The sequence below is a fragment of the Mus musculus genome, chromosome 19 (assembly GCF_000001635.26).
Source record: "Mus musculus strain C57BL/6J chromosome 19, GRCm38.p6 C57BL/6J".
Lineage (NCBI taxonomy): Eukaryota > Metazoa > Chordata > Mammalia > Rodentia > Muridae > Mus > Mus musculus.
In genome coordinates this window covers 10,883,119-10,909,559 of record NC_000085.6, presented here as the reverse complement: position 1 = coordinate 10,909,559, position 26,441 = coordinate 10,883,119, and the positions used below count along the sequence as shown (strand labels likewise).

The following is a 26,441-nucleotide window of genomic DNA, read 5'->3' as shown; positions in this document are numbered from 1 at the left end:
TAAGATAAAAATAAATGATACTTTATTGCAGAGTTCACTGCTACAGCTTAAGGTATGTGGCTTCTATCCAGGCATTCCTGCAGGCACATTTAATGCAAAAGGCCTTTTCTGTTCCAATAATGGGCAGCAATACCAGACCAGTCTTTAAAAGTAAACAACAAAAATGCCAAATTTTATTTTTATATCCTTTAAGTCACTGTTGAACTAACGTGGGGGGTGGTGGGGAGAAAGTCACACAGATGTGATGAAAATAAAAACAAAACCTCTGGGAAGTAAAAACAGCTTCTAATTTGGGAACTCTGGGGGTTGGGGTGGGGGCCTTCTTCAGAATGCTGACAATGTTGACATTCCGCCTGGATGAGAACGGGGAGCCTGCCAAAGGCAGAAGTCTAGATGTAGGCCTCTGAGAGGGGAGCCTGCAGAGACTCAATCCACAGACTTAGGGCAAGAGGACAGACCAGAGCACCAATGTAGGCGGTGAGGAATTGCCTGTCAGGTGCTGGTGTGGACTAGAGAGAATTCTGCTGTAACAATGAGAACTGTAATCTCTCTTTCCAATGTGTGCCATCCAAATCCTTAGCGTGGGGCTAGGCGGGCAGAGGAATCCTTCAAGCTTCAGTCCTGCCTGGATCCTGCTTCATCTTGCCTCCCTGGCTGGACTGATGAGCTGTTGGTTTTGTGCAGCTTGCTTTTTGCTTTTGCAAGACAGGACTCTCTATGTAGTCCTAGTTGTCCTGGATCTCACTCTGTAGACCAGGCTGGCCTTGAACTCAGATCTGCCTACCACTGAGTGCTGGCATTTAAGGTGTGCACCACTACACTCAGCTGGATTGATTAAGTTTTAACATCGGGCTTAAAGATGGAGAAGTCAGCCAGAGAATGGTGGTGCAGGCCTTTAATCCCAGCACTTGGTAGGCAGAGGCAGGCAGAGGCAGGCAGATTTCTGAGATTGAGGCCAGCCTGGACTACAGAGTTCCAGGACAACCAGTGCTATATAGAGAATCCCTGCCCTGTTGCGAAAAACCAAGAAAAAAAAAAAGATGGAGAAGTTAGGTCAAACCTTAACACCATTAGGGTCAAGCACTAAGGGCCACCTTAACTGTTACCAACAGCCATACCAAAGCAGGGACAGTCACTGGTTACTGAGGGCCACCCTGTGCTCCTTGCAATAGCTTACTACCAGCTCTCTTAGCACTACCAGGTAGGCACCACAAACAGGTAGAGACAGACACAAGACTCATTGTAAAAAGGTATAGTTAGGAGTTAAACTGAGGCTTGATGCCAAAGTCCATACTAACTATGACCCTACACTCCCAAGACCCATGAAGGAGGTCATTAGCTATCCATTGCTGTCTCAGCTTTGTCTCTGAAACTATGCTTTAAAATCACAGGCAAAGGCCAAGTCTTAGGCTTCTCTGACATTCACCTGCAGAAAGGAATTAGCACCGCCTGCTGGCTAGAGGCATGCTTTGCAGCTCAGCCAAGGTACTAGGTTGGTTGGGAGCTAGTGTTAATTTCCCTGCACCTAGGTGACCTTGTAGTTGGCACTCCAAGTTCAAGCGCAAGTTCAAGCTGTCAGTTCAACAGCTAAGGGACATAGTTTTGAACATCCAGAGGTTCAAATGTTCATCGGGTACAGTAAGCACTGACCCACTTCATAGCAAACACATTCTCTTTGGCACCAGACCCTGTGATGCTCCTAGACCCTACCTACTAGGATTGTGTGGCCTACAAATGAGTCCAGGAAGATGGAGCCCTTTAGGATCCATCAAGCCCCAAATGAAAGCTTGCTTTTATTGTGTCACCTTCCATCACAGTAGCTGCAACTACTAGCAAGAAACCTTCAAGATTAGGCTGACTGGGAATGCTCCCTCATACAAGGGGTGGGTGGAGGGGTCACTCAGCGGACTTCCAGACATCCGTTCCTGTACTTCCTGCCCTAACTGCATGCACTCTCTCACTGTCCTGTGAGGTGGTACTATACAAACTATGCCCTATAAGGAGGGGTGGCTATGTGTTTACATCTCTGGTGTATGTCAGGGCTCCCCTGTGCACATGCCACACACTTCACACACAACTTCAGGCTGACCAGAAAGGCTTTCCCACATCTTGTCTTTCACTATCTTTTTAGGTGGATCATAAAACTGCACATTAACATCTAACAACCACTCAATGGCTTTGTACTGGCCAGCTTTGGGGACCAGTTTATGCCCAGGATGTCCCAGGCCATGCCCTCAACCTCCCCTCTCCCTTCACTGGCACTGCACTAGCACCTGCAGACACCTGCAGACATCAGCCCATCTCTTACTTAGTTGTTGAAACGGATTTCACATTTACCCTGTTACCGAAGAACTGTAAGACACAATTTTTTAAAGACCACACTTCACTGGGCAATGGTGGCACATGCCTTTAATCCCAGCACTCAGGAGACAGAGTGAGTTCTAGGACAGCCAGGGCTATAAAGAGAAACCCAGCCTTCAAAGAAAAAGGAAATAAAACTGCTTGAGGGCATGTTCAACTAGAGCAATCCCACGAGAAGCCACAGCTTCTTCAGTCCAGAATGGATGTCAGTGTGAGGAACTTGTGAGAACGCACTCCAGCACTGACTGCCTCACCGCTCCAGCTTCTATGGTCACCTACCACAACTCAGCAACCCACTGAGCGTCATGGCCCAGGATGCCCACCGACCCTGGCATGCTCACTGCTGCTTACAACAGTCTAGAGCAAGCTCCATCACAGTGAACATGATCACTCAGTCATCTCTTGGCCCTTTGTAATCCTGTGTATTCGTACGGGGAATACAGATACGTACATATGCATGTAGAGGGCAGAGGCTTGATTACTTTGGATATCATCCTTAGGAGTTGTTTTGAAACAGGGTTTTAGTCTAGGGCCCACTAGTTAGGTCAGTTCAATTTGTGTGTGAACTCCTGGGCTCCTTGTGTCTCTGCCTCCCCAGCACTGAGAGGAAGGGCTCACCATGCTTGGCTTTTCTACATTAGGTGCTGGGGATTAAATTCAGCTCATGGTGACCTAGAAAGCACTTTACTAACGGAGCTGTCTCCCCAGCCCCTGTAGGTTTACCGGATACACTTCTAGGGAGCAGTGGGCTACATAGTAATCACAGATAGGGTAAATTCCAATCTCCTTGCCCACAGGACAGCCTGACAGAACATACCCAGTTGTTCTGTTGTGTTATCAGGACCCCCTAGCTTCCCCATAGCCTTTTAGGCGATAGCTCACTTCTCAGGTCTTCCTTCCCAAGAGTTTCTCTGTGAACTCACCAACCCTCCCCCTGTCCCCCCCCCCCCTCCTCCCTCATCTTGCCACACTCCTAACCTCAAAGCAGGCTCCAAATGCCAACATTCCATTGGGGTGGCCCTACTCCGGCCCTAAGGATCCCCAAGGCACAGCTAATGGTTCCTTACCCTTGGACAGCAGCAGGACCTCCTGCTGCCCATACCTCACTTACCTCAACCTCAGAGCCTTCCTTCCTTCTACCTACAATTCTCCCCTCCTTTAGTACCAGGTAACTTCTAAATGTCAAGCAGCCACAGGAGCCCACATTAATCCCCTCCTGTTTTTATCATCTAATGTTTTATTTACTGTGCTCTAGTCTAGCTGTCTGCCCTGGGAACAGCTCTACTTCAACAGATTAGCTGCCAGTCAAGCCAGCCAGGAATCAGTGTGTATCATCGCCCCTGAAGTATTATCCCTAGCAATCGACTCACAGCAACCCACCAGCAGGCTAAGACTAATCTTCTAGCGCCTCGCTACCTTTCCGGCTTGTAAGAGAGGCCAAGTCAGGGAGCAAGCACAGCACAAGTGACAGAGGCCCTGGAAACAAGGTCAAGGCTTCCGGAGCATGGAGGCCTCTGACAGACGGCTTTCAGGCTTTCCCTCATTTCTGCTGCAGGGGAGGCTTCCTGGTCACTCGTGTCCCATTTCTGCTGTCCCACACTGGGCTCCCTCTCCCATGACCTTCCCCAGTCAGGGTTTCTGGCAGACAGACACAAGAAGCTGACTGTTTACTGTGTAGCTTTTTTTTTTAATGAAACTAGATCGCTGCTTACAAAACCCTGCAAGAGTCCTCCTGCCCCTCCCCTTCACAGCTCCCTTGGCTCCTCCTCCCTGTCTCAGAAGAGCTGAAACAGAGCAGGCATGGAACAGCTGCCACCACTGGGGGAGGTGCTGGACTCCGACTCTGAGCACTTTACAGGGTGACCGTTCCCTGGGGCCCAAAGGCTGCATGGATAGCAATGTTCTATGTGCCCTGGCTCAGACCATCATCCAGACCAAAATGAAATGATGTGAATGTCCCCCCCCAACCAGACCTCCCTCTCCTCCTAAAGTCCCACCCCCACCCCCACCCTCTAACTCTAACCCACTACTGAGATGAGGCCCAGAACTGTGAGAAGGCATAGGGCCTACAGACTGTAGAATTTGAGGCTCCTGTCCATGCCAGTTGAAGCGATGAACTTGGCATGGTGTCCAAAGGCCACTCCAGTGGTCAGGCCACTGTGCTCTGAGGAGAGAAGAAAGGGAAGTGTGAGAAAGCTGTTCCTTCTTCAGGCTCAACAATGATTTTGTTTTGAGTGGCATGCTCCTGGCACAAACTCAGATGGTAAGGGTCAGAGTGCACTATATCCCCCAATGGCAGATTCTGCGCACTGCTTATCCTTAGCCAGCACTCAGAACCTGGCAGGAAGCAGCACTCTTTGTTGGTGAATGAACATCGGGATACTAATCCCGCTCTCACCTGAGCTTTTTGGGCAAGAGTACTTCAGTCCGGCAGGAAATCTTGGTATGTATGTTTAGCTTTAGCTCACTGCTTGGACCTAGAATAGTCCATTAGCCTGTTCTAGCTCACAGGTGTCAAAGTTCAGGGCACACAGCATAGAGCTAGATCCAGAGTAAACAAAGCTGAGCTATCGTCTTCACAGGACTCAGGTAGCTGGAGACCATGGGCAAGTTCCTTCCAGACACAGGATAACACCTGGAGCTCCCTAGCTCCCCAGAGAAAAGCCCTCTTGCACTCCCAACTGGCCCAAACTCAAGGTGATCCTCTGGCTTCAGCTATTAAGTGTTGAATTACAGGTATGAGCTACCACCTGCAGCAACATCCCCACCCTAAAGATGAAGCTAAAGCAACCCAGGGTCACAGCATGGCTCCAAGGTGAGAAATACTCTTGCTCAGCACTGTGCCAACCTCAGACGTTGCCCTTAAGTACTTGTGTTGGGGCCTGAACACCTGCTACTGTGGGAAAAGTCCTGAATTCCATCTCCATATAGAGCAAAACAAACGTACTAAACTACCTTCCATCTGCTCTCCCCAACCTGATTTACAAGCTTCACGACTCACCCATGATAGACCCCAATAAAAAGTTCACAAAAAGTAATATTCACATTCAGACCAAATATACCGTAAGACACTTCTAACCTATGCACTTTCATATAAACCCTCATAATCCCCACTAAGTATCTTCATTTATTCCAATTTTCCGGGAACATCAGAGAGATCACAGTTTGGTCCTCTCAACACACAACTTGGGAAAGGTCAGCTAGTAACAGTATTCACAGCCAAACACACAAGTACTTTTCCTAGGCTACAATGCTCTACTGCCCCTAGCCATAAGTAAAAGCTGCCGGGTGGGGTGGGAGTGAGGGCTCAGTGACAGAATCCTTGGCTATGTTCTATTCCCATGACAGCAAAAAGAGAGAAAAGACAGGCTTATGTAAGCCAAGCCCAGAGCTTTATCCCCACTTCTCTCCAGAACAGACACCCAAGGCCCTGGGAAGCCACAAGCAGCCTCTACCTGTAAAGTGAAGAATCTCTGTCCATTGTTTGCAGATGTAGATCTGGACATCTGTACCCCCAAGCGCCAGGTAGGTACCGCTCTGGTCAAAGATTAGTGACTTCACCTGCCAAACCCCAAAGAAAGGCAATTACACAAATGACCAGAAGACACAAAACAGCTGGGAACCAACAGAAGCAGCTTACATAAGCGCAGAAACTCTCACTGTGCAAGGAGAAGCAACTGAGACTGGGGAGGAGCACACCTCAAAGGAGAAGCAACTGAGACTGGGGAGGAGCACACCTCAAAGTTGTTGTCCAGCTGCAATGTCTTGAAGTTCTTCAACTTGCGTAAGTCCCAGAGCTTGACTGAGGAATCATCAGCTGCTGTGGCCAGGTAGTACCCATTCTCAGAGAAGGCGATGCTGGTAATGGGGCCAGAATGGCCAGGGAAGTTGGCCACATTGGTACGCTCCTACAGGTAGGGGTTGGGCAATGAAATAACATTCACTGGTTAAGTGAGGAAAAACCACAGGGCTTGCCAAACTCCTATTCTGAGATGTCCCACACACTCACAGTTCCTTGATCACACTCATGCCACACAAACAGAGCCAGCATCTCTTCTGCCAAGCCCTGAGACTCCCCAGAGCCTGTCACCACAGCTCACTAGTTCCTCCTCTGGGCCCCAGATGAGGCCTGCATGTCCTCCTACCTTCAAGTCCCAGATCTTGATCTGGGAGTCCATGGTTCCTGTTCCAAAGATGAGCCCATCAGGGTGGAACTGTGCACAGGTAAGAGCTGAGGAAAGAGGAGAGGCATCTGTAGTCAGAGGTCTGCAGGAAGGTGAGAGCTCTTCATTCCTCACTGTGCCCAGTACAAATACTATACTGGTGCCAATGGTAAACAAGGTCTTGAGAACACATAAGCAAATGACTACATGAAACGTACTGACAAACTACAAACAAAGGAGCTCAGTGCCTCGATGGCCACTTACAGCAGCCGGAGGTCTCATCTGTCACCTTAGTGAGCACACGCCCTGTCTGGATGTCAGAGAAGGCCCAGTACTGGAAATGAGACAGAAAAGCCAATGAGAAAGTGGGTCTGGTGGCCTTCAAGACAGACCCTGCTTCAGTACCCACTTGCAGAGTTAGTTCCCAGAGAAGAAACATTTCCAAAACTCTGGGAACCCGGTTGCCCCCAGAAAGACGGCCCCTCCTCCCAGGATGAGAAAGCAGCCCCCTCAGGGCGCCCTGGCTGTGACTGCACCTGATCATCAGAGGAGCTCAGGAGATAGTCTCCAGTAGCATGGAGGCTGAGGCCTGTCACTGCACTCTCATGGGCCCGAACAACCTGTACGCAGGAAGTGTTCGGGACTGACCAAATCCTGATAGTAGCATCAGGGGACGCAGAAAACACCAGTTCCTGAAAGGAAAGCGAGCAAGAATCAGAGTCCAAGAGGTGAGATGCATTATAACACTTTTTTCCAGAGTGATGAGGACAGCTACAACTGCCTGCAACTACGATCCCAGTCCCACCTGTAACCATCTATCTAAACAACCAAGCCAAGAAAGAACGTGCTGCTAGGCCAAGCGAGATTTTCACTACTTACAGGACAAAGAACAACTGAATCAGAGAGCTATCAGACTGGGTGATATGGCTAGTGCAACTGAGGGATCAGGGTCATGTACCACCTGCAGCCAAAGATGACTGTACTAGATGGCCAAGATCAGAGCAGCACTGAGCCTATGTTCCTTCCACTTAGACCTCAAAGGCAAGTTGATTATCTTAGGATAGTAACAGCTAAAAGATAAAAGCAACTATCCTCTTTCATTTACACATTTTCATAAAAGTCAAATGTAGCCCTAATATTAAATAAGCAGGAAAGTAGTGCTTTCAAGTATAATTAAGTTTTTCAGTTTGTCACAGTTGTGGTTTGAGTAAGAATGGACACCACGGGCTCACACTTAGTTACCAAAAGTGGCACTATTTGAAAGGATTAGAAGGTATGCCCTTTTCAGAAGAAGTACGTCACCTATGTTTGTCTGTGTGCACACATGTATCTATCTGTCTATCTGTCTCCTTTCAGATAAGGATACAGCTCTCAGCTACTGTTCCAGTGCCATGCTTGCCACCATACTCCCTGCCATGATAATGGACTCACCCAATTAAATGGTTTCTCTTATAAAAGTTGCCATGGTCATGGTGTCTCTTTGCAGCAACAGAACACTGACCAAAACATATATACTCCTCTATTTATGAGTTTCCTAACTCCTAAAGAGATAGACTAACTGGGAGGCACTGCTCCAGCACCAGAGGCAGCAGCATACCAAGCCACAGTATTCTTGGCTCAAATCTTATGAAGCCATTAATCTCATCTACTAAGCTACCTTTATCCTCTAAGCCAAGGGTTCTCATCTATTTGAACTCCCACAACTTTCAATAGTCAACATTAAGTTTTTAGGCTAACCCCGTAAGGTCACGGGAGTAGGCACCTGGCAGTCAGACTACATGGAGCTGGGCCATCTGTACTGTACCTATAAACACTCGAGGGTGCTTGTTGGTGCCATTTACTTTCTCCCTGGTTTGAGAACCACTGTTATGGGGGTGATCATGGAGACCATCAATGCCTGTTTCACCAAAACACTAGGGGTTGGGCAATTAGTTCCGAGACTCAAAACCACTGGAACTGGACTTAGAAAAAGACAAGGGTGACTTCGAGAGTGCCTTACCTGAGAAGGATGAAACACCACACTGGTGACCTTCTTGGTATGGCCTTTGAGAGTGGCCAATATTTGCTCAGTACTCTTATCAAAGACAACAACATTTTTATCTGCCCCACCTGGAGAAGATCCAAAGAAGACAAAAATGAGCCAGGCTTTTAAGTACCCTGGACTACAGAAGGTCTTTCTGTCCTTAAATCCATGCAGAGAATCAAGGGCCTGTCCCTTCCCTGGGTCCTGCCATCCCTCATTTTGACTGTCAGGTCAGGCCTAGACTCACCAGTGAGAATCTTGTTGGTGTCTGAGGGACACAGGTCCAGAGCGAGAATCCCAGGAATGCTAGCACTGTGTAGACCCTTTGCAGAAAGAGCCACATGAAACCCAATCACAGCCCAATCCAAGCCTCACAGCTCCTCCACTCCCCTTGCCCACACCCCCCATATTCCTCTCCAGCCAGGAAACGAGAGTGAATCCTATCCCTTATCCATCCAGCTTGGCTGGCTGCCTGGATGCACCAATTCCCCCACTGCATGGCAGGACAGAAGAGCAGCCAAGTCGAGACAACGTGCCAGAGACCTGAGAAGCATTTCCCATGACTCCTCCGTCCATCTTGTCCTAGAAACAGTAGGGCCCCTCCAGCCACTTACCACATGGGATGCCACCTGCCGGTACTTGCTGAGCTCTTCAGGTTTCACCAGCTCCTCGGGGACAGTCTTTCCTCTCTAAGAAAACAAAACAAAACAAAAAACCCCAAAGAACAGCAATGAAAGCGGGCTTCAACTAGACCTTTCTCCAAAAACGCAAGTGTTCACAGCAGGCAACAACTCACCTTCTTACGCTCCGTGGTTAGCACAGTAGCCTTGTCTTGAAGCTGTGGAGAACATAAATAATTTTGTGAGAAAAATAATTTTGTAAGAACAAAGCATACTGGGTGCTAGTCACATCTGGTATTATAAGCATCATCAAAAAATGCTATCTGCCAAGCTATGGGATAACAGCTGACACATTTCCATCCTGATCTTATAAGGTCATATATCTATGACCTTATGGTACAGCTGAGAAAAATGAAAGTTAAAAGAACTCCCTTGCCAGAATGGGTAGGGACGGGAACTAAGCTGTGGTGCTGGTCGAGGCTATAAGCCTGAGCGCTCAGATGAGCTGCTCATATTCCGCTGGACTCACAAATGAAGACTACATTCAACAGAACCCTGAGTTACAGTCTGGAAGCCTGCTCTGCCTCTTCTCAGCTGTCTTGACTTGCCACTTCTGACTCCTCATCTGAAGATAACTCTTATTCTAAGGCAAAACCTTCAAAATCTGTAACAAAATGGCTTAATATCAACAAAGATCGTAATCACCGCAAGAGCTAAAAACTGCCCTAATCAGTAATGAAATCTTTCCCACAACAAGCCTGTGAAGTACACACACCTCATTCTACTCAGAAGCCAGGGAAATGAGACATAGAAAGCCAGACTAAAGTAAGCTTCATCAGAAAGCTCTCGATTGGCAGTGCAGGCTCCCACATTGCCCATCGTGAGAGATTCTTAAGGGCCCCCAATGCCTGTGGTACTAATGGGGGGACTGCAGTCCCATCAGAGGTGCACATGACTCACCTTCTGGATAATCTCAGGGGTCATTCCCACCAGCTCACCCAAATCCATGGGCTCTCCTGCACCCTGCAGAAAAGAAAGGGAGAGTGGGAGGGGCTCACAACACCAAAAACTTCTGTGAAGGGACAGCTACTGGGGCCCGGAAGGGAACACTTACCACAACACTGGGCTGTGAGCTTGGCACAGCCTGAGGTACAATAAGCCCAGCCTGTGGTTTCAGAGTAGCCAGAGCTGAGAGAAAAGATGATGTTAGAAAAGGGACATTACAAAGCAGGGCCAGAAGATGGGGAGCAGCAGGGAATACAAGAGACCTTCTCGAGCAGCAGTGACCTCTTTGGTGAGCCGGGCAATGACTCGGCAGGCAGCATCGTGTTGGTACAGAGCATGGGACAGCTCCTGGCGGGTTGTCTGCAGTTGCTGGCGAAGAGTGAAGCTGTGCAGCATGACTGCATCCTGGGAGAGGGTAGGCCACTGTGAGGACTGGGGGAGAGCCGGAGAATTCGGCCAACCCTAGAGAAGAGGACACCACCTCCTATTCTACACTGAAACCAACCTGAACTATTCAGAGACCCAAGCCAACTCTGAGTGACCCTGAATGCCCTGTACGGCATTCAGGCTCCTACCCACACTATACTCTGGACAAACACAGAGTGGGATAGCTCCTTCCCACCCCCACCTTTGCTATTCACCAGCACATCACGGGTATTAATGTCATCACCTCTCTGAAAGGCAATAACTACACTGCTGTGGTTATTTACTGGCTACCCTCAGCAAATGCAGAGCCCAGTAATGAAAAAGTCCCTGATGTCACAAAGCAAATATGTCCATTGTATTCTACTTCTTACAGAATCCAGATAGACAGGACTAATGAGTGTCCTAAGTCATAAAGGCTGACTCTGGAGAAAACTTTGGAATCTAGGTCTGCAAGAGTTCCAGCAACCAGGCTCCTCTTGTATTGGCATCTTGTTCCTCACAAATGAAATAAGTAAGGCTGGCACAAAATGAGGGGCTGCTCAGTGGCCCAGGGACTACATTACCCCTGTGTTCATCACCCCAAGAGTCAGGCCTGGTGGTTGGCACTTATAATCCTAGCACTAGAAGGCTGAGGCAAAAGGACCACAAGTTGCAGAGCAGTGGAGGCCACAAAGCAACGTCCTATCTCAAGGCAATAAGAGGGCCTGCAGAGAGTTGAGAGAGTCCAGGAATTAAGAGCACTTGCTGTTCTTCCAGAGGTCCCAGGTTTGATTCCCCAGGCCCACATGGTGGTTCACAACTGTTTATAACTACAGTTCCAAGGGATCATACACCCTCTCCCACCTCCAAGCACCAGGCACATAAGTAATGCACGGTCATACGTGTAAGCCAAAGACCCAGACACGGTCATACGTGTAAGCCAAAGACCCAGACACGGTCATACATGTAAGCCAAAGACCCAGACACAGAAGAGAGAGGGGAGGGGAGGGGAGAGGAGGGAGGAGGGAGGCCCCATCTTTTCAATCCCCAGGTCCTAGCCCAGAGGTGCATTCTTTTCACAGAACTCACCCACTCATCCTGCAAGGCTTTCAGAATGGCTGGGATGCTGGTGGCGGAGGGAGGCTTGGGTCGGATTGGGTGAGCAACTGCCAAGAGAGGCAGCAAAGTAGGTATGAAGAACTAGAACCCAGGGAACTCTCCCCCACCACCCCCACCCCCAGCCACCATCTTCTCCACCAGATTGGCTCCACCCCCCACCGGTGAAGGCTGAGCTGAGCTGGCCTTGGACTTGAGGCTACTGGGCAGGCACCTTTGATGTCGATGAGCTGCTCCTCTGAGAGAGGCTGGTTGTTGATAGGATCTGTGCCATTCTCTGCAATGTACTTCTCAATGAGTCGCCGCTCATACACATGATTAGAGACAGGGGACACGCACGGGTGCTCTGGCACTTCATTGGAGACTATAGAGAAAGACAGGTAGTGAGAGTGAGCACAGGAGAAAAGGAGACGTGGGCAGAGGAGATTCTTCATTGTGTCAGCCCCAACAAGACCATGTCCTCCTAGTCAGCTATCAGGAAGCAAGGTCTGTGACAGCAAGCCTGCCCGTACTTGGTCCTACAATGCTCGCCAACTACTTAGCTAAATTCTCTGGTCTGCTGATAATAAAAGTCAATAAATAATAACTGCCCAGATCCTATGTGCCAGTACTGTACAGAGTGGTCAGTAAGTCCTGCCCATCTCATTTTTGAACCGAGATGGACAGAGAAGCACACAGAGCACAACTCAAACCTGTCATCCAGTGGGAGCCCTAGACAGATCAACAGGAGAAATTCCGAAGCAACGTGACAAGTACTGATAAAATGAAAACAAGCAAACAAAGAGCTCTGCTACTACATGCCAAGCAAGATTCTATTCTAAGCGCTTGACAGAATAGTCTGTGTACCCTTGAAGATGGCCGTTACAGCTGTCACTGACCTCCAGGACAATGCAGATACTAAGCTGACACTTGATAAACATCATAACAGGGTAAATGAGTGCAAAAGTCCCGGGGCCCAGAAAAGAATATTCCAAAGTACGAAGCCTTGAGCATGCTTAACTACCAAAATAAAAAATAAAGAAATGAAGGCCCCAAAAGCAGGCTTAAAACCAAGGTCTCTCTGACCTTCTCAGACTTGTTTCTCTACCTTCCCCTAAACAGGGTCAACTGGTTCACTTTAGCAGACAAGTGGAAGCTACCTCCACATCAGACTCTTCTGAAAGCTGCTCTAAGATAGCGACTTGTCACATCACAAAACAGCTCTTATTCACCACACAATTCTATTCAGCCTCCCATAGGTTGTGAGTCACCATCCTAAGGTTCAAGCTCCTATTCTTCTCCGTGGCTTCTCTTAGAATCACCTATTTTTGCAGGACTCCCATGCATGTGTTATTAAGTATGGATTTGTGCCATATTTAAAACCCGTATCTTGTACACGGCCTTCCTGTCCTATTCTGTTGGTTTATCACACTACTCGACGACTAAAGCTTTCTGGGAGCTTTCCCTCTTCTACCAGAGGAAGGATAGCCCTGGGCACGTAAGAGTGTGGTCTCAAAGATGGAAAGAAAACAAATCGTTTGTAAATACTTTGCAAACTGCAATTTCTCTAGTATGAGATTTCCTTTTCTGCTTGTCATTTCCCTCCTCCTTTTCCTTCTTTGAACTAATGGCAACGTTCTGAGAGGGAAATAGAGAAGGCGAGGAATCTAGTAACGTGGTAAACAATATGGGAGAACACCCGCAATGCCGTAATACAACACCCCAAGACAGGACAGCATAGTGCACGGGAAAACCATGGATCCAGGCTCAAAGAGCCAAGCTCCACTGCTTAGCTTCCTCGCACACCCCTAGGTAAACCCATTCTTCAAGACTTCCGACACCCTCTGTAACTCACGGATCTTTATTTCCCTTCAGACAATTCTTGTAAGCATAAAATGAGATCACCGTTTGGAAATGCATCGTAAATCAATACAGGTTTTCTAAACATTCGCTGTTTTCATTAGTCATACTGCGCGAGGCTAGAAGCCAGACACCTGGCTTCCAGCCCTGTCTCGAAGTCACTGCGTGATCTCTGCAAATCGGAAAGTCCGATTCCTAAGCGAGGTTTCCCAAGCAATGCCCACTGCAATGCTTTCAATTTTGCAGATGGGGAAACTGAGGCCCAAACCCGCTAGAGCCCAGATCACAATTGGAGGCGGATCCTGGGCATGTCCTCGGGTTTTTTGACACCAAGAGCTGTTTTTCACTGCACCAGCTCCTCCCCCCCACTTCTGCTCAGGCCTGTCTCAGCTCTGTAAAACGACGCCGGTTTCAAAAGACCCCTGAGACAGTCATTCTTCCCAGCTACGTGAATTGCGCAGCCCTGCGCAAATGCACCCTGCACGCAGGGCCGGGAGCTCCAGGGCCCGAGCCACAGGGGCCACACACGCTCCCGCCTCCCGCCGCAGCCAGCACTCACTCGAGCAGATCAGGGACATGGCGCCGTCGTAGCGCTGCTGCCAGTCGCCTCACAGAGGGTTCCCGGTTCTCTGCAGCCTCCGCGGGCCACTTCCGGTCCCCCGCCGCTTCCGGAGCGCTCGGACGCGGGTAGACAGCTGCCCAGCGTGGCGATGCTCGCACAACTGCTTCACGTGGGGAGGTGGCCGGTGGCGCGCCTCAGCCTTCTGCAGCTAACGGAAACTGCCCTTTCCCAGCATGCAACCGAGCAGGAAAAGGCCCGCCTCGAAACACTCGGCTGTTTCCGCATTGGCTCGGCTTCTTCCGGCGAGCGCTCCAAGAGGCCTGAGGCGGGAAGGAGAGAAGAAACTACATTTCCCATGAGGCTGCGGGGACCGCCAAGGCTCTTTTTTTTTTTTTTTTTTTTAGATGGAGCTGCTGTCACCTAGGGAACACTAGTCTTTGAAATGGTCGTGTGCAAGACAGATTTTTCAGGAGCTTGTAAAAGTGCAGATTCCTAGAGTCTGCCTTAGAGAGTCTGTAGGCATGATTCGGAGACCTGTGTTCCTTGGCCGGCTTTTGAGAAACAATGTGACCCTGTAAATAAAGCACAAATGAGTAAAGAAACTAACACTGCCTAAATTCTTGCTCTGGAAATATGGGCAAGCCAATGACTTCGTTGCCTGCTACGTTTTAAATATAGTCTGTTTTGTAAACTCAAGGGAATTTAGTTCCCAGCGTCTTATGTGTACGTTTAAAAGAATGGAAATTTGATGGGTGTGTTTGCAGAAGTCTTTAAACACAGGCACTGGGCTTCAGAGGCAGGCAGATCTCGGAGTACAAGTCCAACCTGGTTATATAGTGAGCTCCAATCCAGGGCAGTCAGAGCTGTGTAGAGAGAACATGTCTCAATAAGCAACCAAACAGTAAGAGTGGAAAGTTAGCACGACTATGGTGTTTTTCTGTGGTTTTGTTTTTGTTTTTTTGAGACTGGGTTTGTGTGTGTGTGTGTGTGTGTGTGTGTGTGTGTGTGTGTGTAGCCCTGGCTGTCCTGGAACTCAGTCTGCAGATAAGGCTGGCCTCAAACTCAAAGATCTTCCTGTCTCTGCCTTTTGAGTGCTGAAATCAAAGGTGTGTGTCATTACTATCTAGCTTAACTGTGGAATGTAGAGGTGGGATCTTTAGAATAAGACATTACAAGAATCCTGGTGGAGTTCATATAGGGAAAGAAAGAGTGAACAGGCACAAATGAACCAGTTGACTTCCATGGCAATGTGACACCAGCAAGGAAGAGGCCCTAGACATTGCCCACGTCATTCTCTTTGAACCTTGTGCTTCTAGAAATTTGAGCAAGGAGAACCCTCTTTTCTTTAAAGTAGCCTACCTCAGGTGTTTTGTTATAATAACAGTTCCCTGCCTCCTGCCAACTTCTTTTGTTTTCTCTACTAAAGACCGGACCAGATCGGCTACCAAGCCTGATACCCGAGTTCAGTCCCCAAGACACCCCCCCCACACACACACACACACAAGCACACACAGTAAAATAAATAAATAGGCTAGGCCTGGTGGCACATTGAGAGTAAGTAAATAAACTAAAATGGTATCAGTCATAATGGAGTTCTATGGTAGCAAATTAAAACTAGCTTTCTAACCTTCTAAGAAATCAGGACAGACAGAGGCAATGGCCACATGTCCTAGCCCTGCCAATCACAGCAAGCATGGTAACTATGTTCTGCCTGCCTTGGTCCTTATGAAAAGTACACTGGAGAAATCTGACCTATCAACCAGTCAGATCTCTGCACTTCCCTCTTTGTCTCCTAGCCTCCCAAGGAAAACATGCTCAGGCCTTCTCTTTTGTTTTATTTCTGCTTCCTGTCTAGGGAATGACTCCCCTCCGAGGCATCAAGACACACTTTGGCTCATGGAATGAGGTGTTGCCCAATTCTACAATCACAAAATATAGCCAACATAAATCTTTAATGTGATCTAATTGGTCTAAGAGACAGAAATGAGATGAAGAAAGAAACGCTGACATAGGCTGGGCAGTGGTGGCGCACGCCTTTAATCCCAGCACTTGGGAGGCAGAGGCAGGAGGATTTCTGAGTTCGAGGCCAGCCTGGTCTATAGAGTGAGTTCTAGGACAGCCAGGGCTACACAGAGAAACCCTGTCTTGAAAAAAACAAAAAAACAAAAACCAACTGCTGACATAGATTACAGTCTGTGGAATGATGGGCACATAAACAAGAAGAAAGTTCCAGATGGGTAGGTGCTCTAAATAAAAGATAAATTAGAGCGGGTTGAGAAGGTGGTACTGGGGTTGGAGGGGTGACTACTTTAGCAGGGTATGAAAAAGGTATGCATGCCCACTGGGGAGATGATGTTTGTTTTTAGCACGTAAATTTTATTTTAGTGTGTATGTGGATGCATGTGCCACAGCCCATGATTATGTGTCAAAGGAGAACCTCAGAGAATTGGCTCACTCCCATCACGTTGGTCTTGGGATCGAAGTCAGGTTCTCTGACTTGACCGGAAGTTCCTTTCCTCAGTGAGCTATTTCACCAAACCAAAGGGTGGCAACATTTTTGCTGAGACCTAAATAAAGGACACGTGTCAGTCCTGAGACCACAGATACCTGATGAGCCAACCTCCTCCACAGTCTCACCTCACCTCCCTCTTAGCCACATTGGCCCTTCATTGGCCCCTGGAGACCTTCGGTTGGTGCTCAAAATGTTTATGTGGCAGCCTTGCACCAACTCCTTCCCACTTCCCCTACCTAACCAAACCCTCCAGGGCAAACCAAAGCCTCATCTTCAGTATTGCCTTCTCTATGGGTCCTCTCTTGACCTCTGGCAGGCTTTTTGGTTGTTGTTGTTTGTTTGTTTGTTTAATTATCCAGCCCATTTTGTTGTTTTAATTAATTTTTTTTAGAATGTCCCCTTCGATATCTGAGTCCTCCTCGATAGATTGTACTACTCTCTGCTAGTTCTTAAGAGTCCAAGATGTGACCCCAGTGCCTGGCACTTAGCAGGGACATTGTCACTATTGTTTATTGAATGGCAGGCTGCCTGACAGGCCTGGCATCTCAAGTATTTAGATGTATGGTAGGAAATAAATGAGTCTAGGTGGGGCCCCTGAATGCAAGGTGATTAGACTAGATTGGTCTGCCAACAAAGCAGCATTTGATTGAGTTTTGAGCTGATAACCATACTTCCAGAAATTTCCTCTGGAAGAGGTGTACTATGGAGTTCGGAATAGAATAGTATTGTGTACCTATGTCCTCTGAATTAAAACATTCCCTCAAGAAGGAGCCAGGAGGAGGGAGGCCTTTAAGACTCAAGAACTAGTGACAGTTACCAGGCTCAGTAAATTCAGAATGTTACAAGATTTTTCAAAGCCTCTCCTCACTCTTAAAAACGGCAGGCGGATTTCTGAGTTCGAGGCCAGCCTGGTCTACAGAGTGAGTTCCAGGACAACCAGGACTGCACAGAGAAACCTGTCTTGAAAAACCAAAACCAAAACAAAAACAAAAACCCCACAAAACCCAAAAAAAGACAAAAAAGCAGTAAATCATTGGGGGAGAGAAAGGACTCTTAGTGGAACACCCTGCAAGTTGATCGGGGAGCCCCAGAGAAACAGCTTTTGTGGATTCTCCCTAATGCTGGGGTGGGCTTTTTAGTCATGCAGTTGACTTTGAGTCACCCATAGGCCATGACACCGATAAACTCACTACTTCACCAAGCTAGGCTTGGGTGGAGTTGTTTCTTTGACTCTCTCCCCAGGGAAAGCCACACAACAAGTGGAATAAAAGAAATGAGGCCTGACATGTTAGAAACTTGGCCCTCTCAACAGTGTTGAGAGAGGAGACCTGTAGGAAATGACTGGATGGTAAGGGTTCTGACCGCATAGATAGCGAAATTAACAGGTTAGTATTAAAGGAGCGGTTTTGTTATATAAATTTGTTCTGTAGAGTTGGGGACAGGGCTCAGTGGCAGAGTGTCTGCCTAGTTAATGCAAGCTGCTGGGCTCCATCTCTAGCACCACAAAAATAAAAATAAAAATAGGGACAGCCAGATGGTTCAGCAGGGCAATACATCCGCTATTCAAGCCTGGTGACCAAGTGACCACATAAGGGGAGCTTAAACTCCAAAAAGTTGGCCTCTGGCCTCCAATATGCTCATAGTGGTTATGTACACACACAACACACATGCACACCCGCGCGCGCACACACACATACGCACATGCATGTGCACACACACGTGCACACTTTACTGTCAGGCATATTGCTTGGAGTTACTCGTGATTCTCTGTTGTGTTATATGTTGTAGCACTCTGCAGATGCTGGAGTCATTCCTGGGCTTTCTAGCCTCTGAAAACGTGAGCTAAATAAAACCTTCACTGTTTTATAAATAGCCTCTGGTGTTAGCATTCCTTCTAGGCTCTGCCCCATAGTTACCTGGCAACAGTAGGTACATCTGACTCACAATAGAAGGGGCTGTTTTCCCCCTCCTCACTCTTATATCTTTTGATCCTCTTACTCTCTTATTCCCTGCCCCTTCCCCCCTCTCTCCACTTGTTCCTGGCTGGCTTCTCTCTGTCTCTGTCTCTCTGTCTCTCTGTCTCTTTCTCTCTGTCTTTTTCTGTCTCTACTCCCTCCTCAACTCCCCTTTTCATGCCCTAAATAAACTCTTCCATACTATCGCTGGTACCTCAGGGGGAAGGGATGCCTCAGCATGGGCCCGCAGAGGCACCTCCTCCCACCTCACCCCTACCAAACATGCTGGCTCTTTTTCCTTTTTTTTTTTTTTTTAATAAAACACAACATCTAGTATTCTGCTACAGCAACAGAAAGCAGACTGTTACACCTGTTGATTAATTATTGGTACCATGTGCCTCAGAGATATTGTATTACAAATTGGTGATATCACATGAGCAACATCAGAACTGTGTTTATGTTATACTAGGGAGATTATAGCTGTGATGTAAATGGGGGAATTTCCAGAAATCAGGGAAAAGGGAGCCTCTTGAAGCCTTTTCAGTTTCAAAGGCCAGCTCCTCCAAGAATGGAAAGGATTCAGGTTGTAAAGGAAAGAAAAACTTTTTACCCTAGTAAGTCCTAATAATTGAATCTATTAAATAAAATTATGATAATTAAATAGAAGTAAACCATTTTAAATTTTGTGTGTGTGTGTGTGTGTGTGTGTGTGTGTGTATGCCATATTCCAACAAAAATGTAACAGAGAACCGGGCAGTGGTGGCACATGCCTTTAATCTTAGCACTTGGGAGGCAGAGGTAGGCAGATTTCTGAGTTCGAGGCCAGCCTGGTCTACAGAGTGAGTTCCATCCAGGACACTCAGAGCTATACAGAGAAACCCTGTAAAAAAAAAAAAAAAGTAACAGAAAAGGGCCAGGTGAATGAGGATTTGATAGCATCCTGGTAGGGAGTGAGGGCTTGATGCTTCTGGGTATGGAGAGGTGACAAGAGATGAAGAAGAGGAAAAAAAATGAACCCGGGCTAAATTATAAGGAAAGGGGAGGCACTGAGGTTCAACTCCTGTACACACACACACACACACACACACACACACACACACACAGTCTCTCAGATAATAAACGTTCTCTGAGGATGCGTCAAAAGTGTAAGTAATTGTGGACAGAGTATATAGCTTGGCTCATAAAGGACTTACCTAGTGTGCATGAAGTCCCAGGTTCCACCTCAGCACTGAGAGGGCATGGCAGTAAACACCTGTAACCTCATCGCTCCGGAGAGAAGCAAGATGGGTTCAAGGCCATCCTCAGCTTCACTGTGAGTCTAAGCTAGCCTGGACACTAAGAGAGCCTATCTTAATAAAGGAGAGGAGGAGGGAGAGGGAGAGGGAAAGGGAGAAAGTTAAATTAGCAATGAATGTATCTTCTTTCCTGTGAGGGAACCTTCTCAGGCTGATTGGATTTCCAGGCAAGGGACTCATGACAACAGGATTCCTTTATGGGGGTGGGGAAGGGGTGACTATCAATTAGGGTACTTCAGAGAAAGCCCACATACACTTGGGGATGGGTAAAGGTGACAAGAGACAGGAGGGCCTGGAGGCCAAAGAGACATTGGTTCTGAGCCTGCTTTTGTAGTCTATAGTTCAGTGTGCCATACTGATTCATTAGTTACTGTGGGGTTTTGGCCAACTTGACAGAAGTTAGGGTCATCTGGGAAGAGGGAAAATGCCTCCATCAGACTTTCCTGCAGGCAAGTCTGTGGGACATTTTATTAACTTATGATAGAGGTAGGAGGGACCAGCTCACCTCAGACATTGCCATGAGCAGGTAGTCCAGGTGTGTGTAAAACCCAGGCTGAGGGAGCCATGGGAGTGAGCCAGGAAGCAGTATCTCCCCAGGGCCTTGGCTTTGGTTCCTGCCTCCATGTTCCTGCGTTGGGTTCCTGTCCTGACTTCCCTCAGTGATGGACTGTGATTAGGGCATGGAAGTAAACTCTTCCCCAAGCTGCTGCTTTTGGCCATGGTGTTTGACACAATAGAAAGCAAACTAGAACATATGCCAAAGTGCCACACCTTGGTGAGTCATTTTCCTGAATCCTAACAAGGTTTGGTTTGAGAATAAACAAAAGAACCATGGAGGAAAAAGTTATGTTCATAAGATGTTGTGAGTACCTGAAAGGAGCGTTCTATGCCTTGTTCCCCCAACCAGAACCTCTAAAGCCAGAGCTGCTGCTGCTTAGGAAATATGGGGACACATTGCCCCAAATCCCCGAAGAATCTCTGTTTCTCACGAGATTCGTTAACCAGGAGTGTAGCCTGAGAGCAGAGGATTAAGTAAGGTATCAGGGTTTCTTAAACAGCTGACAGAGAGGATTAGATGACCTTGTTCCCTTTCCCTGTGCCAGTGGGAGGAATGAACAGTTCCACACTGTCACTCACAAACGTTTGAGGGGTTCGTTTATTTTCTTTTTTTTAGAGATTTTAAAATGTATATACATTCATCTACCTACCTACCTACCTTCCTACCTATCTATCGCTTTTTGTACATTGGTGTTTTGCCTGCACGTGTGTCTATTGTACATTGGTGTTTTGCCTGCACGTGTGTCTATTGTACATTGGTGTTTGTTTGGCCTGCACGTGTGTCTATTGTACATTGGTGTTTGGCCTGCACGTGTGTCTGGTGTCTGTTGTACAGAGGGTGTCAGATCCTCTGAAACTGAAGCTACAGACAGTTGTTTGTAGCTGGTCTTTGCTACTTTGTGAGTTCTTCTTTCCCCCACCCTTTATCCCCCTCCCTCACTTCCCCACCTAACACTAGAAAGGAAAGAAACAATGACAGAGGAGAGAGAGGAATTAGGACAATCACTGAATCTAATTTCTTTCCTTTTGTTTCTTTTTTGACCATGGGTACTAACAAACCACAAACAGCCTCCCTAAATGGCCAATAACCACCACCACCTATCAAATGGCCAATAACCACCACCACCTATCAAATGGCCAATAACCACCACCACCTATCAGAGGGCTCTAGCATTTATACATCCTCTGCAAAGTTCACAGAATTCCAAATGTCACACAATTGCAGAAACTATCTGCAGTTCCCAAAACCATGCTTCTAATAGAGCATGAGGCAAATCATTGTCAGCTGCTGCGGACAGTCTGAAGCAGCCTCACATACCTATCCTTGGGATTAAAACAAAAGCACATTCTTATAATATTTCTTTGTTGTTGTTTTTTTTAAGATTTATTTATTTATTATATATAAGTACACTGTAGCTGTCCTACTCCAGAAGAGGGCATCAGATTTCATTACGGATGGTTGTGAGCCACCATGTGGTTGCTGGGATTTGAACTTGGGACCGTCAGAAGAGCAGTCGGCGCTCTTAACCACTAAGCCATCTCGCCAGCCCCTATTTCTTTGTTTTTGTTTTTGTTTTTTTTTTGTTTTTTTAAAAAGATTTATTTATTATATCTAAGTACACTGTAGCTGTCTTCAGACACACCAGAAGAGGGCATCAGATTTCATTACGGGTGGTTGCTGGGATTTGAACTCAGGACCTTTGGAAGAACAGTCAGTGCTCTTAACCTCTGGGCCATCTCTCCAGCCCCTATTTCTTTGTTTTTAAAGAAACCAAAATTCCAAAATTGTCACTACAGTTTTCTCTTCTGTTTTGAGTCATTAATTGTGCTGTGGGTAGCAGGAAATTATAAACACAGACATTTTCAATGGAATAAACACTTTTTGGGTCAGTGGCGAAGGTTTGTTTTTTTTGTTTTTGTTTTGTTTTGTGTTTGTTTTTTTAAGATTTATTTATTTTATATATGTGAGTACACTGTATCTGTTTTCAGATACCAAAAGAGGGCATCAGAACCCATTACAGATGGTTGTGAGCCACCTTGAACTCAGGACCTCTGAAAGAGCAGTCAGTACTCTTAACCACTAAGTCATCTCTCCAGCCCAGTGGGCAAGATTTTCAGGAGACCTCTTCTGCTCTATTCTAATCTTTATCAGTTTTGATGATATCCACAGCTTTTCATTTCCTGTGGAAATATAAACAAGTCCAAGTCCCTAATGCAAAAGTTTCACTGGCTTCTATTAGTAGCTTTATAGTATATAGGCTGATTTTTTTCCCCTATATCCCAGTGTCTCTCTGCTGCTGTTGTTCCCTAACTGAAACAGCTCCTTTTTTTTTTTTTTTTTTTTTTTTTTTGCTGCTACAGGGCTCCAAGCCAGGCTCCCAAGGTCATTTCCCCACCATAAGAAATTATCTTGAATATCTCTTTTGGATCTATACCCCTATAATGGTTTGTATATGCTTGGCCCAGGGACTGGCACTATTAGAATGTGTGGCCTTGTTGGAGGAAGTGTGTCACTGTGGGGGTGGGCTTGGAGACCCTCCTCCTAGCTGCCTGAGGATGCTCAGTCTGTCCCTGGCTTCCTTCAGCTGAAGATGTAGAACTCTCAGCTCCTCCTGCACCATGCCTGCCTGGATGCTGCCATGCTTCCACCTTAATGACAATGGACTGAACCTCTGAATCTGTAAGCCAGCCCCAATTAAATTTTGTCATTTATTTATAAGACTTGCTTTGGTCATGGTGTCTGTTCATAATAGTAAAATCCTAACTAAGACAACTCCTGAGTCCAATGGCAGCCCTAGCTTCATTGCATATCCACCCCAGGAAGCCTAGTCATTCTTTCTGTTTGAGATTTAGGAAAACCACTGCCCCTAGAAATGGCTCAGTCACGTTTCTTGTTCAAAGCACTGTATTTCTTGCAGTTAACACTCTGGGAATTTTGAGATCTGAGGCTTTTGGTTTGGTCACAGTCTCTCTGCAAATGACCATATTTCCCACAATTGAAACACTGGCCCTTTTTATTCCAAGACCTCCAGCTATAGCTTGACCTATGATATTAGCATGGTACATGTTAAACCAGTATCTGTCATATCCCTTATCCATAGGTGTTGCTTGGGCCTATAATGGTTCAATAACTTCTTTACAATCAATATTTGCATTTTCTTTTTTTCCCTTTTTTAAAGATTTTATTTATTTTATATATATGTGATGAGTACACTGTAGCTGTCTTCAGACACACCAGAAGAGGGCATCAGATCCCATTACAGAAGGTTGTGAGCCACCATGTGGTTGCTGGGAATTGAACTCAGGACCTCTGGAAGAGCAGTCAGTGCTCTTAACCTCTGAGCCATTTCTCCAGCCCCAGTATTTGCATTTTCAAATGCCAAGGTTTCTATCAACACTTGTCTTGTATCAGGGTCTGATACAGTTTTGTTCACTGCTGAGACTAATCTTTGTGGAAAAAAAAAATCAATGACAGCTTCTCCTGAGCCTTGTATAATCTTTATAAATGAGATGGACTTTCCCTCCAGACTCCTCAACTTTGTCATAAGCTCTTAAAGTCATTAAGCAACATTCTTCTATAGTAGCATCATCAAATTGAATCTGCTCTTGTATGTCACAGTACCATCCTTCACCTAGAAACTGGTTTTTTACTATATTCATTCCCCTTGCTCTGTTTCACTATCCAATATTCTTCCCTCTGACATGTTAACCATTGCAACTGAGGACTAACCGCTAGTACAGCAGTCAACAATCCCTTCCAGTCTTGGGGAATAATTCAATTTTGAGTAAACTAGTTATTTAGAATTTATTTCATATAAGGCGAGTGCATCCCATATGAAAGCATAGCCTCTTTAAAATGTGTTAGATCTGTCATTTCTATAGGATGCCATCCTATCTCATCATAACCTGTTTCACACATTAGCAGGCATATGCTGCATGACTACTAGGAAAGCTGATGCTGAACTTCTAACCAAAGCCCACCTCTAACTCTGGCATTGCAGCTGGTTTGAGATTAATCCTTTCTTTTTTCTTTCTTTCTTTCTTTTTTTTTTTTTTTTTTTTTTTGTTTTGGTTTTTGAGACAGGGTTTTTCTGTGTAGTCCTCTAGTCCTGGCTGTCCTGGAACTCACTCTGTAAAGGCTGGCCTTGAACTCAGAAATCAGCCTGCCTCTGCCTCCCAAATGCTGGGATCAAAGGTGTGTGCCACCAAAGCCCAGCAACCCTCTTTCAAGACAGGTTGTTTCATCAGATTGTCATCCCACTTTTTCAGCTTTACTCTGACCTGACCCTACTCTGGTACAGTTTCTTTCCCTCTTCCCTCCTGTGGGATGCTCCCACTCTCAGGATCAGTCACCAGGACTGAGACTTTGCTTTCTCTTTTCCAGTGCTCCTCAGTTCCCAAGTGCATCCACCTCCACTTGCAGCCTCTGCAGCTGCCCAGTCAACTCTGAAACGCTTTCAGAAACAAGTGAGCTACAGTAAAGATTTATTTATTATTATAAAAATATTTATTTTTAAAGATTTATTTATTATTATAAAAAAAGATTTTAAAAAAAGATTTATTTATTATTATAAATAAGTACACTGTAGCTGTCTTCAGACACTCCAGATGAGGGCATCAGATCTCATTACAGATGGTTGTGAGCCACCATGTGGTTGTTGGGATTTGAACTCTGGTCCTCTGGAAGAGCAGTCAGTGTTCTTAACTGCTGAGCCATCTCTCCAGCCCCCAAGATCTCATTTTTATCCTTAACTTTCAAGCCCCACGTTGTGTACCACTTGTAACTCATCTTTGCTACTTTGTGAGTTCTCCCTCTTCCTCACTTTACCTCCACTTTACCTCCTAACAGAAGATAGGAGAGAAACAAAGATAGGGAGAGAAAAATTAGAAAACTCCCTGAATCTAATTTCTTTCCTTTTGTGTCTTCTTTGGCACTACTAACAAACCACAACCAAACTCCCTAAATGACCAATAACCACTACTGCCAATCAGGAAGCTCTAGCATTTATTTTTATTTTTTATTCTCTCTCTTTCCTTTCTCTTTCTTTCTTTCTTTCTTTCTTTCTTTCTTTCTTTCTTTCTTTCTTTCTTTCAAGATTTTACTTATCTATTATATGTAAGTACACTGTAGCTGTCTTCAGACACTCCAGAAGAGGGCATTAGATCTCAATACAGATGGTTGTAAGCCACCGTGTGGTTGCTGGGATTTGAACTCAGGACCTTTGGAAGAGCAGTCAGTGTTAACTGCTGAGCCATCTCTCCAGCCTGAGCGCTAGCATTTATATACCCTCTGCAAAGTTCACAGAATTCCAAATGTCACACAATTGCAGAAACTATCTGCAGCAGGCAAAGCCATGCCTCACATCCCTACCCCTGGGATTAAGACAAAAGCACATTCTTCTAATAATTTTATGTTTTCCTTTCAAAAATAGTTTCATTCATTCTTATGAGTACACTGTAGCTGTCTGTCTTCATGCACACCAGGAGAGGGCATCAGATCCCATTACAGATGGTTGTGAGCCACCATGTGGATACTGGGAATTGAGCTCGGGACCTCTGGAAGAGCAGTCACTGCTCTTAACCACTAAGCCATCTCTCCAATTCCATCTTTTAGGGACTTGACTCAGGTAAAACTTGATCCTTTCAACACAGAAAAGAAAGTAAGGCTAGCTGGGCGGTAATAGTAGTATACACTTTTAATCCCAGCACTCCAGAAGCAGAGGCAGGCAGATCTCTCTGAGTTCAGGGATAGCCTGGTCTTCAGAGCTAGTCCCAGTACAGCTAAGGCTACACAAAGAAACTTTGTCTCAAGTCCCCTACCAGTCAAAAGAACCAGAGTTGAAGTTTATTAAAGATAAGTTGATACATATTTTTAGGAACATGATTTAACAGAGGGGGTGGGGGAGAGAGACAGAGACCAGGAAAAGAGTAAGACATAACCAAGTGTTTATATAGGATTCTGAAGAGGGAGTCACAAATAAGTGTCACACCATTAGCCCATATAAAACATCCTGGCAGCTCTCAAGT

At 46.3% G+C, this 26,441-nt stretch overlaps 1 protein-coding gene across 3 annotated transcripts; it reads right to left on the bottom strand.

The window, feature by feature from the left end:
• Window positions 1-14,329, bottom strand: Prpf19 (pre-mRNA processing factor 19). Of its 3 annotated transcripts, none has more exons than NM_001253843.1 (16): window positions 14,092-14,329; window positions 11,908-12,057; window positions 11,667-11,743; window positions 10,436-10,634; window positions 10,282-10,355; window positions 10,128-10,190; window positions 9,344-9,385; window positions 9,162-9,236; window positions 8,795-8,870; window positions 8,524-8,633; window positions 7,061-7,216; window positions 6,789-6,858; window positions 6,507-6,592; window positions 6,099-6,269; window positions 5,817-5,922; window positions 1-4,525 (listed from the first exon to the last, which is right to left on the bottom strand). In NM_001253843.1, exons 1-16 carry the CDS (start codon window positions 14,108-14,110, stop codon window positions 4,428-4,430), a joined length of 1,572 nt encoding a protein of 523 aa, NP_001240772.1. In that variant the 5' UTR covers window positions 14,111-14,329; the 3' UTR covers window positions 1-4,427. The 3 variants fall into 3 exon arrangements, with proteins under 3 accessions (NP_001240772.1, NP_598890.1, NP_001240773.1); NM_134129.4 differs by having other exon boundaries at window positions 10,436-10,577; NM_001253844.1 differs by lacking the exons at window positions 11,667-11,743; window positions 11,908-12,057; window positions 14,092-14,329 and adding an exon at window positions 10,801-10,915 and having other exon boundaries at window positions 10,436-10,577.
• Between the last annotated feature and the right edge of the window lie 12,112 nt (window positions 14,330-26,441).